The sequence below is a fragment of the Rosa chinensis genome, chromosome 1, assembly GCF_002994745.2.
Source record: "Rosa chinensis cultivar Old Blush chromosome 1, RchiOBHm-V2, whole genome shotgun sequence".
NCBI lineage: Eukaryota > Viridiplantae > Streptophyta > Magnoliopsida > Rosales > Rosaceae > Rosa > Rosa chinensis.
Genome location: NC_037088.1, coordinates 17,701,870 through 17,714,530, shown reverse-complemented (window position 1 = coordinate 17,714,530; position 12,661 = coordinate 17,701,870). Strand labels below are relative to the sequence as shown.

Genomic DNA, 12,661 nt, shown 5'->3' with positions numbered 1-12,661 from the left:
GTCATTCAGGATGATTCAACCACATAGCTTCTAACTTAAAAGTTTTCCCTTTCCTAGATACAGTAGGATTAATGGAAAGGAGAATACGGCCATGATCTAGATACTATTCCTTTTCCTAGATACATGAATGCTTTATCGTTATTTTTGGGTCATTTGTTTTTATTCTTTTCCTATTATGGCAGTAGTTAACTTTTTTCGTGCACTTGTTCTTGTAACTGGTATAAATATTATCAGGGCTTTGACTCCAACAAAACTATCAAATCCTCCGGCATAATTTCTTACTCAAACCTCACAAAAGATGGGAATATCAGTTTAGTGTACCGCTACAGTTATGGTTGCATTCATTTTGTTTACTGTTCATTCAGAACAAGATTCTAAGCAATATGACATCAGCTCACCTGATCTCAGCCAAATCACTGAGAAAGGTATAGTGTAATTTTGCTTGTATAGTTTTAGGAATCCAACTCTATTTTACTCAGGTTTTTATTTTTTATTTATTTTTTTATTAACGATGTTTTTTAAAGCAGTGAATATAACGAGATTGAGAATCAACCACATTAATATTAAAATTAGAACCATTCCACATAAGTAACAGACCTCCAGATTGTCCCACAGCTGGTATACAACAGAAGTTACTAAAGGGGAGCTTATTTACTAATTTCTTAGAAGCCTCCTCATCAAGTCTAGTGTCTAGAAGACACAATAAATCTAAATGCAAAAGAGAGATTAGAAATGTGATCTGAGCCGAAAGACCTTGCCGTGAACCTCTACGGCAGTTCCAGCATAACATTGTCATTTAGAAATACTTGGAGAGTAAGAATGTAAGATTCTTTATGACATTGCAGGCTGCAGGTTTATGATACATCAACCATGATTACATACACTTAATAATTATTTTTGTCACCTTTACATGCAAATTAAGTGTGCATACAGTATAAAATATATACATATTACTCTAACTCGGCAATTGCTTCCAGTTGAAGGTTTAATCTTCTGGCAGGTGTACTTGCACTTGTTCCTGTAGGACCTTGAGAGGAAAAAGGATTTGGAGGCATAGTTAAGTTTTCTCCTCCTTCCAACATCTGAACCACCCCTTTCATAGAAGGACGATCTACCGGGTGCCATTGGATGCACCAGAGACCGACAATCGCAAGTCTCTTTGCAATTTTAGCATCTCCTTCTTCCCCAACATGGATTCGAAGGTCTTCACCTTCTTCCAGTAGATTATAGATCCATTCTGGGTAGTAAACTTCAGTTGTGTTCTCTGTGGTTGAACTGATGTTCTTTCTTCCTCCTACCATCTCGAGCAGTACCATTCCATAACTATACACATCTGACTTATAGGATACATTTCCAAAGTTTCTGGAGAACACTTCAGGTGCAATGTACCCCATCGTTCCCCTAGCTGTAGTCATTGACACTATACTCTGATCCTTGGAACATAACTTGGCCAAACCAAAATCAGAAATCTTTGGGGTGAAGTTATGGTCAAGCAAAACATTGTGGGGTTTGATATCGAAATGGAGGATTCGTTGATCGCATCCTTGGTGTAGATATTCAATTCCTTTGGCTATGCCTAGAGCAATATCTTGCAACTTATCCCAACCAAGGAAAGAATTGTTATTGTCTGCTGATGAAATGAAATCTTGCAGTGAACCATTAGGTAAGAAGTCATAAACAAGAGCTCGTCTAAACCCATCAGCACAGAATCCAACCAAGCGAACCACATTGACATGGTGGATATGACCCATTGTTCCCACTTCATTTACAAACTCTTCCCCATCCCCCTTTGTACTATTGAGGACTTTGACAGCAACAAAACATTCAGAAGAAAGCTTTCCCTTATAAACAGTTCCATAGGCTCCTTGGCCTAATTTGTCCTTGAACTGATTTGTAATCCTCTTGATATCTGCATAAGAGTATCTGCTTGGTTTGAGAGCTCTGTAATCCTCTAAAAAAATTTCAATTTTTAATTGATTCTGTTTTTCTTTTCTGTCAGAACTATAGACATGATAAGCTGCAGCTGCAAGTAGTATGAGTACAAATGAACCCAGGGATGCACCTGCAAAGTGATACTCTTGAGTAAATATCCACAATGCATATGAGATATGAAACAAACTAAAGAACCTATTAGAAAACTCACCAGTGGGTACTAACTTTGTTTCTGAACCTGTAAAGGATAATAGAAAAATCAGACCATATTAATTTGTCAAATTAAGTATTTGAGTTGTGAGCTATTGCTAGTTTGCTACGACATAACTAATGGTGTAACATTGCAAGGACTATAGATGAAGGCTTTCAGAAAAGTAATGTGGGACCAACTGAGCTCCATATTTCCTGTGATACATTATGTGTGCAAATTTTTCAATTTTCTATCAAGACATCATGTGCAAATATGCTTGCTCAGAAGGAACTCTTATGTGCATATATATCCTAATATGTATCTCATTTCATGAATGCATGAATAATCATCATGTGCAAATATTCTTGGAATCTGTAACATATATATAGCAAAATTTATATACGTATGTTACCCTGTACCTTCTTTCTTCCTGGGAAGGCATTCAATTTCAGTACTTGTGGTGCCATTCTTCTTGAAATCACATGTCGTGCCGTTTGCTTCACATTGTCCACAATTTGGTTCAGACCATTCCAAATAAAGATTTGTTGGAGTTGGATGTGCATACGGATAGGGGCTGTATGGAACTAGTGAAAGATTACGCATCTTTGTACAAGACAGGAGGGGCAAGTCCTCAATGTTTTGGGAAGAAGAAACCGAGTAGATTTGGTAGCCAGGGCCATAAAAGCAGGGGATTGGATTCATATTGTACGATGATTGCCTTTCAGCTGAAGAACAATTGAATAAGGTAATATTAGCCATTTGGTATTCTGAGTAGTTGAAGGGAGAGATTGGCATGTTGTGGACTTTCAATAGCTTCCTCAGCAAGCAATTTTCTGGGTCATATAGCTGGATATACTGATTCTCATAGTCTATGGTTTTGATTGGGAATTTAACTGGGATTGGCAGCTCAAGAATGGTTTCCTGCTTTTCATTGCAGGATACAAGAAACCCAGGATACCCAGAATTTTCTGGGTGCTGGCTACCTTTGAAGCTAAAAGGGAATTTGATATCTGGGCCATGTTTCCCACACCTCGGTTTTTCACCAAGGACTTTGGAGGAGAAAGCCAGCAAGATGAAGCAAAAGGAAGAAATGAGAGTTTGCTGCATTTCTGAGGTAGTACTAGTTTTTTTCTGGACACAGAATGAAATGGTGTTTAATTTTCTGATATATGTGGATGCAGTATTGAAGTGGCTAGCTAGAATAATGATCGGATGGTATATGGAGATGATTCCAGCAGATAACTGACTAACTAGTCTTCCAAGAAAAAGTCTAAAGTTGACTGAAGACTCTAAAGTCTATAGTCTCCGGTTTAAAGTCTGATCACTATTCAGCTTGACTCCATGGAAATTTCGCTGAAAATACCAACCCAATACCAATTTTAACAAAAGTCTAAAGTTACGGCTTAACTCTAAACTGTAACTTACAGCCGTTGCATTCTAACCGCGCCCCCTTTTTACTATTGTTTGATTCGAAAAAAAAAAGTAATAAGAATAACAATAAGCATTAGAATAAAATACAAAGAAAAACGTGTTAGCACAGACATTGAGAAGAAACAAAAAAAATAAGAAAAGAATCCAGATCAACTCTCCATACTATTTTTTATGTTACCAAGTAGTGAAGTGAAAAATTGTGGAGAACTGAATTATTATCAAGTTAGCTTCCAGATTCACGCTACATTGTAATCAAGAAATTAATCTATATTGTAATCAAGATATCATAAATTTGCAGCCCTAAGGCCGTGTTTGTTTCACAAAATCTGGGTATTGGAAAAGGAAAGTCTTTCTTTTGCTGTATTTTCTTGTGTTTGGGATGGCCAAGGAAGGGAAAATGATTCCTAAAGGAAGGAAAAAGAGGAGGAAACTTGTTCCCCCTCACCCACCTCCACCCACTTGAAAAATTGATATGACTAAATTGTCCCTGCTTAAAATCATTATTTGCTAATATAACTAACTATATTTGTTGTTTGTATGATTTTTACATTACCCCTGCAGTGAAAATTAAAATGTGTATTCTGACTACATTCCTATTCTTTCCAAACACTGGAAAGGAAAATTGCTGGGAATTGCAATTTCCCATGCCTATGGAAAGAGCAAGGAATTGATTTCATTTCCTTTCCTTTCCGCGAACCAAACGCGGCCTAAGAACCCAAAAGGATGAATTCCTCTAAAAAGTTAATTGAATACAATTAATAGACCAATGAAACTTGAAGAGTTGTGTTTCTTCTGGCCTCAGTTCCCCGAGCCTTTGCTTTCAATAGACTTATTTTTCCACTCAAACCGAACTCGTGGGTATAGTTTCAGCCGTACTTTATACAAATTTGTGCATTTCTTTTGTCCACATATCCATGATACATAAAAAAAAATTAAAGTAACCATATTTTAAAGAGTAATCATTCTGAAACAACTTGACTGATACTAAATTTACAACTGGCTGGGAATTGAAGATTGACTACAAGACTACTTGAAAGAATTAAAGAATATGACTTTGTCATTTAGGGCATGGATAAAGTCATCAACATCCTCTCTAGTGTTGTAGAAGTAGAGACTCGCACGTGCACTTGCACTGACTCCCTACATGTCGATGAAGGGGTTGGGCTAAATGGTGACCTGATCGGGTAGCCACTCTATGCTGAATTTAAATATAAATCAGTTACATAACAGCTACTACTAATTTGAGATAATACTTAAATTAACAAATGCCAGGAATAAGTCAGAAATGAAGGAAATAAAGTCTACCAGTTTTGCTTCTTGCATAAAGATACCTATTGGTCAAGAAGAGTTGCCAAATCTGTAGGGTGTATGTTTTCAAAATTGAAAGAACAAAGAGCAGCGCAGTGCACATCTTCTGAAGGCACCAGACCATAAATTTTGAATGTTGGGTATTGAACAAAGACTATCATATAGATATTTGGCCTGCCCTGACAGGACCCGCCCCCGGATTTCACCCTGAAATCCGAAGTGGCCCTGCGTAGTCCACCTTAGAAGAAATTCTTCCAAAAATTTGGCAGAACTTCCCCTAAAATGGACTATCCAAAACCTGTAGAAATGAAATTTACACTTCTAAATCACTCATCCTTATTCTCCTGGAGCCACCCTGCTCCCCAAATCACAACATCGTCCAATTCACATAACGCAAAACGCAACTTGAATAACATTAATCACACAGGTAATCAGAGCAATTCTAATAGAAAGGTAAACATGGAAAACCTAATTCAAAGGCAAATGCGGAAGCCATGCTGTTGACTATGCCTCAACTCCATGTACGCCCGACCTCAACTAATTTCGCCTGCAAACTGGGCATTTAAAACCGAAGGGCCTAGGGGAAAGTACATAAAAACGTTAGCATGAGTGGACAAAAATAAGTAATTAAGATGATTTAAATGAAACAAACTTGAATACTTTCCCACTTATTTAAATTTATAAAACCTTGATGCATGCAACGCTTATAAAATATATTTCTTTAAACTATGAAATCTCGTGAAAACATACAAGCCCCGCTGGTTAAGAGAAATCAGACTAGCCCCGCTAGTTAAGTAATAATAGGATATGGGGAAGAAGATATCACCATACGGGTAAAGGAGCCCCTTAGGCTCTACCTACCCTCGACTGCCACCCACACATAGATTGTGTGAGGAGGAGAACTAATAACCTTGACTACCACTCACGTGAGGAGGAGAATCCTCGACTGCCACTCACAAACACAAAGTAAGTGAGGAGGAGACACAATCCGAACAACCCGAGTATGGTGAGGAAAACAATCGAAAACCAGTAAATCCATAAATCCATAAAGCTTCCCCAACATCTCACGAGAAAAAAATAAGTATATTCCAATGACGTAGCCCCGCACGCCAAAATATTCTCAAAATCATAACAAATAGGCGAGATTAAATTATAAATCGTAACTCATAAACAAAACCAAATCCACAATCATCAATAAGCTAGGCATTCCCAATTCCAAAACCAAAGGTCAATAAACAAATAAGAAAATATAACTTCATCAAAATCCCATTTCGAAAATCGTTCAAAATCTCAAATCGACGAATAGAAAAATAAAATATGAAATTTCAGAAATTACCTCGGAAAATAATTCGTCGAAAATCAACATAAATCATAAATTTGAATCCGAGCATAACAAATTAATATCCGAAAGTCATAACCGAGATAAATCATAATCAATCTCTAAAAATCATTATTGAAAGCAAAACCACGAGATAAACCGAAATCAAATTCCGAAATCAATTCATATGCTCGAAAAGTAATATGATAATTAAATAAAGCATTAATTCAAGAAAATAATCGCATGCATCATTATTTAAAACAAAAGTCCACTCACAGTACTATTTAGGAGATCGCGCATACGAGTTCCTTCGTCAAGCAATAGCTCGGTACATCGCCTTGTACACAATTATATTCCGTGAATAACTATTCAACAATTAAATATGATTCCCAAAATAAAATCCTCATAAATCATCTCTCCACTTCTTCTCGGATTCAACCCATATTCTACCACTCATGCCAAATCGTTAATTTAAAGGTTCCAAGGTAGAACCGAGAGATATCCGACGATCGGATTCTCGTAAGTCGATAATTGAATTCTAAATTCCTGAAATTAATAATCAACACAAAACTTCTCAAATTTTCAACCAAATTCACATCTACAAGTTCTACAACAATTATAGGATTTGAATGGGCTAAAAACAGGAATTAAAACCAGCCCTACGCACCTCCACGCGCCACCCACAGTGGCAGCGGGTGGGCCCCACGCACCGGTGGCCACCACCTCTGATGGCCATCAAATTTTGGCAGCAGCAACATCACAACAGACCCAACAATTTTCTCAACTACAACACATTACAATTTTTACCTTAAAGCACTCGAAATTGGCCGGTGAAGAAAACCCAGAAAAACCTCCGAACCCTAGAATTTGCAATCGTCGATTCGACCTCCACACTACAAATTGAAGTGAATGGCCTTAGGGGAAATGATCACCGGTTTGAGGCGCCCCTACTGTCCCAATTTGGAGGTCGGAAATGGCTGAATCACCGGAAAAGCTCAAACTGCCCCCGTGAGGAACCTTGCTTCAATTCGAGGTTTCCCAGCCAAATCGTCGTAATCCAAGGTCACTAGGGTGTAGAGGGGGAAGGGGCGTTCCTGTGGTGACCGGTTACACGCCTGTTGATGGCCGGACGGCGGTGAATCGAGGGGTAGAAGGGAGAGGCCGACGAGGAGAAGAGGGAGAGATCGGGGAAAGGGAAAGAGAGAGTTACCGGGTGGGTTTCCATAAATGGAAACCTACTGTGGTAACTTTCCATATATATATATATCCAATTTACCATGAACAGTAAATTCCGTATTTTACCCATAACTTTCGTATATGAACTCCGATTCTTACGTATCATATATGCATGCACTCGGTTTAATGTCCTCTACAATTTTCATGAAGGAAATTTTTTTAAATTTTGACCCGAACAAAAAGTCATCTTTTAGGGCCCCCTAAAAGTACCGAAACGACAGTAAAAGTCGTTTACAGTCCAAATGACTAGTAAATCGGTAAATTCATGTTCGGGACGTTATAAGCCCTATCTACAAAAAATAAAATATAAAATAAAATAAATAAATTGCAAACAATAATGAAAATTCAATACAAAATATAAACACATGATCTTCACACTCAAAATTTCTGAACACAATGTTACAAGCACAATCAAATCTAAATTCTTCCATTGATTGCTTTCCCAAAATAATCATAATATTTAAACAATATGTATATTTCCCCAGTCTACACTATCCCTAATCAATATGATACATGAAATTATAGGATTTCTTTGGATAACCAGAATGAATACAAACAATGCTCCCAACAGAATAAAAGAACCCAAATTCTTTCAGTTATATAACCTTATCAATACCATATATGAAAATGAAACGAACAGGAAGAATTGCAGTTATCAAATACTTTGAAAAGAAAAGAAAAGAAAAAAAAAATGGTTGTGGTACATTATATTCAATTCACATTGTTATATATGTCAAAGTCTTGTGATAAAAAATAAAAAGTTGCATATGTAAAGTTCAGTAGGCATGACCTTCTTGGGCTCACGTACTATTCTTATATATTCAATTTCCACAAAGGAACAAAAAAAAAATATATATATATATATATATATATTTATAGATAGGCCTCATCAAAAAGCCCGCAGATCAAGTGAGCCGATAGAGGCCCGCCGGCTCTGAGGGCCCGGCCTGTTAAAAAGCCCTGCAAAAGTCCGCCTCGGTGGGTAGTGGGCCGGCCCGCAAAAAGCCGGCCCGGCCCGTAAAAGCCCGTAAATATTATATATATATATGTGTGTGTGTGTGTGTGTGTTTATATATATATATGTAGATATGTGTGTGTGTTTATAAATATATATATATATATATAGACACATATAGATATATATTTGTGTGTGTGTTTATATATATATGTGTGTGTGTGTGTGTGTGTGTGTGTGTTATATATATATATGTGTGTGTGTGTGTGTGTGTGTGTGTTTATAAACATATATATGGAAGGTTGTAGAATCAGTGAGAAAAAATGGCTAGTTGGGCCTTCTGTTACTATCTTCTTCTCCTTGAGCTTGCTATTCTTTTTTGCAATATGTGAAGCTTCCAAATGTATATATATAGAAAAATATATATGCATTACCGCATAATAAATAAATATATATATATAGATATATGTGTGTGTGTGTGTTTATATATATGTATATATATATATGTGTGTGTGTGTGTGTGTTTATATATATATATATATATATATATATATATATCAATATGTGTGTGTGTGTGTGTGTGTGGAAGTTCTTATACTTCTATATAAAATAGGGAAAAATTCACCAACGGTGTCTGGACACTTAGGGGACTTTCAGAATGATACATGAACTTACAAAGTTATCAATGTGATACCTGGACTCATTTTTTCGTATCAACATCGCACCTATGACCAATTTCGGTAACGGCTCCGTGACGGAAATTGGCCGTAGGTATCACATTGATACGAAAAAATGAGTCCAGGTATCACATTGATAACTTTGTAAGTTCAGGTATCATTCTGAAAGTCCCTAAGTGTCCAGACACCGTTGGTGAATTTTTCCCAATTTTGCACGTGAGTCATTTAATGAAGACAAAATGACCGATTTACCCTCAAATTCTTTCTTTCTTTTCTTTTCTTTTTTTCTTTATTCTTCTTTCTTTCTTTCTTTCTTCTTCTTCTTCTTTTTTGGTTTCTTCTTCCCCTGATTTGAATCATCAAGATTCAAATCATCTTGCTCGTCCGATTCCCACCGCCGATCGCCGATTAAACACCGCCGCTGCGTCTCAATCCACCTTCATGCACCACAGATGTTTCTGGTTCCCCCAACTTCAAATCCTATAGCAAATTGAAATTGTGGATTGAGGCTTCACCGTTCACTCCGAGTTCATCCCCGCCGCCGCCGTCAATGACTTGACCACCACCACTCTCGTTCTCTCCTCCGACCCCCTTTTATACACCATTGATCAGAAACTCAGACCCCGCCGGCCCTGCACTCTCAAATCACAGCTCCAATCACACCCCTCCATCCTCTCCTTCTTCCCGACATGCAACACCACCTCCACACCATCCTCACCTGCAACTTCATCGGTTTAGCCGACAACTTCGGCCTCTAGCCCAACTTCGATCAGAGGCAATTTTCGGCAGACAAAGATTAACAACTTCATCCTCACCTGCAGAAAATTCAAGCTGTTCTTATTCACCAGCTTCGCCACTCCGCTGCTACCCACCATTGTGCCTCGCCGATTAGTAAACAAAGGACTCGGAGCCTCCACCATCGAGAAATTGAGGCTCACGTTCCGCGTGTCCTGCGCGGCCAATCGACGACCTTGCTAGGCTGGTCGTATCCAAGCCGGTCCTGCATGTCGTAGAATTGAATGGCGGTGTGGGCGACGAGCCTGATACTGCGATCCCTGGGGCCTTTGGTGGTGCAAACCTTGCTGTGGCTGTCCTTCCGGCCGGTGGCCCTTAGAATGTGGCCTTGAGCCTCCACGATTTCGCTAGCGGTGGAGGAAGAAGCAGTCCTTATCCCCAAACCCAATCGAGAAGCAGCGGAGGATGACGTTGTTGTGCGACGGTGGAGGTTGTTGTGGTCAAGTCATTGGCGATGGCGGCGGGGATGAACTCGGAGTGTGCGGTGAAGCCTCAATGCACAATTTCAATTTGCTATAGGATTTGAAGTTGGGGGAACCAGAAACATCTGTGGTGCATGAAGGTGGATTGAGACGCAGCGGCGGTGGGAATCAGACGAGCAAGATGATTTGAATCTTGATGATTCAAATCAGGGGAAGAAGAAACCAGAAAAGAAGAAGAAGAAAGAAAGAAAGAAAGAAAGAAGAATAAAGAAAAAAAGAAAAGAAAATAAAGAAAGAATTTGAGGGTAAATCGGTCATTTTGTCTTCATTAAGTGACTCACGTGCAAAATTGGGAAAAATTTACCAACGGTGTCTGGACACTTAGGGACTTTCAGAATGATACCTGAACTTACAAACTTATCAATGTGATACCTGGACTCATTTTTTCGTATCAATGTGATACCTACGGCCAATTTCTGTCATGGAGCCGTTACGGAAATTGGTCATAGGTACGACATTGATACCAAAAAATGAGTCCAGGTATCACATTGATAACTTTGTAAGTTCAGGTATCATTCTGAAAGTCCCTTAAGTGTCCAGACACCGTTGGTGAATTTTTCCCTATAAAATATGTGCTAATGTGCATATATATATTTTACATATCGGTTGACCAATCTGATCGGATTCGAAAATATGGTGAAATTGGCTAAATTTTTTACCACACTCATAATTTATTGTAATAAACTCATCCAACGGTCGGTTTTTCCATTTTCTTTGAATTGATAGGGGTTGCCCTTTGGAGTGTATGATATATAAATATAGGTTTATAAGAGTAACTACGTTTGACCTAGTTGATCGAATTCGAAACGAGAACCAAATTGGCTGGATTTTCTACAACCACCATAAAACATTACAATCTCTCCATCGAGCTGTTGGTTTCTCCGAATTCATTTTCTACTTCATGGTTGCTTTAGAATGAACCTAAATAATTTAAATGCAACGTATAAGTCATACAACTATAGGAATAAAATTGGTATAGACCAATGTGTTTGTAATTAAAATTAGTTTTTTTTTTTATCTTATGTCCACGCATATCCATTGATGGAATATATACAAACATGATGTGAAAAAATAAGCACGTTTCGCAGTTGTCACGGCATCGGTCAACCAATAAAACATATAAGTGACTACGGTTGACCAATCCGATCGGATTCGAAAATATGGTGAAATTGGCTAAATTTTTTACCACACTCATAATTTATTGTAATAAACTCATCCAACGGTCGGTTTTTCCATTTTCTTTGAATTGATAGAGTTTGCTCTTTGGAGTGTATAATATATAAAGAGAAAAATTCAGCTACCGTCCCCAAACTATTTTGCCAAGGCCAATTTGATACCCGAACTCTCAAAAGTATTAATGTGATACCCAAAGACCTAAATTGGTATCAACGTGATACTTCCGTCCAAAATTTCTGACGGCGCCGTCTGTTTGCTGACGTGGCAAGCACATGGGTCCCAAAAAAAAGTGAAATGACCAATTTACCCTTCTTTTTTTTTTTAGAAAAATTCATCTACCATCCCCAAACTATTTTGCCAAAGCCAATTTGATACCCGAACTCTCAAAAGTATCAATGTGATACCCAAATACCTAAATTGGTATCAACGTGATACTTCCGTCCAAAATTCTGACGGCGCCGTCTGTTTGCTGACGTGGCAAGCACGTGGGTCCCAAAAAAAAGTGAAATGACCAATTTACCCTCTTTTTTTTTGTTAATTCATTTTTTTCCTTTTCTTTTCATTTCTTTTTCTTTCTTCTTCTTCTTCTTCTTCTTCTGGGATTTTCTTCTTCTTCTTCTTAGGGTTTCGCGGCACCAAGCAGCTTGGGGCTGAAGCTTCCAATTGAACCCGATACCGGTCGAAGAACCTGCTGGTGCTGGGATGATCAACGACCCGTCGGCGTAAATTGGGGCCGCCGAGTTGTTGAGCGAGACGAGGCGTTCAGCCGGAAGGTACCGTGAGAGAGTGGTCGTCGAGGCGGAGTACGTACGGTCTCCGAAGGGAATGCTGTCCAGTTCTAGGGAAGCCATTTTAGCTATTCTTCTTCTTCTTCTTCTCTCTCCTCCTCTCTCTCTCTCTCCTCTCCTTCTCCTCCGCCTAACCATCACTAACGCCGCCGAGATCCTCTCCAATTCCTGCTACAAATCCATCTCCCTCGCACTCTTGTGGATTAACCACCTCCTCCCATCGCTTTCCCTGTCTGATCACTCAAGTCCTCCCGTTCGGCGCCAAGATCGCTACCATGCTCGACGGCCACTCTCTCACGGTACCTTCCGGCTGAACGCCTCGTCTCGCTCAACAACTCGGCTGCCCCAATTTACGCCGACGGGTCGTTGATCA

At 38.8% G+C, this 12,661-nt stretch overlaps 1 protein-coding gene across 1 annotated transcript; it reads right to left on the bottom strand.

The window, feature by feature from the left end:
• Positions 1–834: 834 nt before the first annotated feature.
• LOC112181702 (rust resistance kinase Lr10) lies at positions 835–3,362 on the bottom strand. The gene is made up of 3 exons (XM_024320091.2): positions 2,542–3,362; positions 2,144–2,170; positions 835–2,062 (listed from the first exon to the last, which is right to left on the bottom strand). The coding sequence occupies exons 1-3, from the start codon at positions 3,227–3,229 to the stop codon at positions 951–953; spliced, it is 1,827 nt and encodes a 608-aa protein (XP_024175859.1). The 5' UTR covers positions 3,230–3,362; the 3' UTR covers positions 835–950.
• Positions 3,363–12,661: the final 9,299 nt, after the last annotated feature.

Excerpts from the sequence above, each read along its gene's own strand:
- LOC112181702 (XM_024320091.2), bottom strand. The coding sequence starts at position 3,229 with ATGCAGCAAACTCTCATTTCTTCCTTTTGCTTCATCTTGCTGGCTTTC. Across the intron at positions 2,171-2,541 it reads CCTTCCCAGGAAGAAAGAAG|GTTCAGAAACAAAGTTAGTA; the intron begins GTACAGGGTAAC and ends TATCCTTTACAG. Across the intron at positions 2,063-2,143 it reads AACAAAGTTAGTACCCACTG|GTGCATCCCTGGGTTCATTT; the intron begins GTGAGTTTTCTA and ends ATCACTTTGCAG.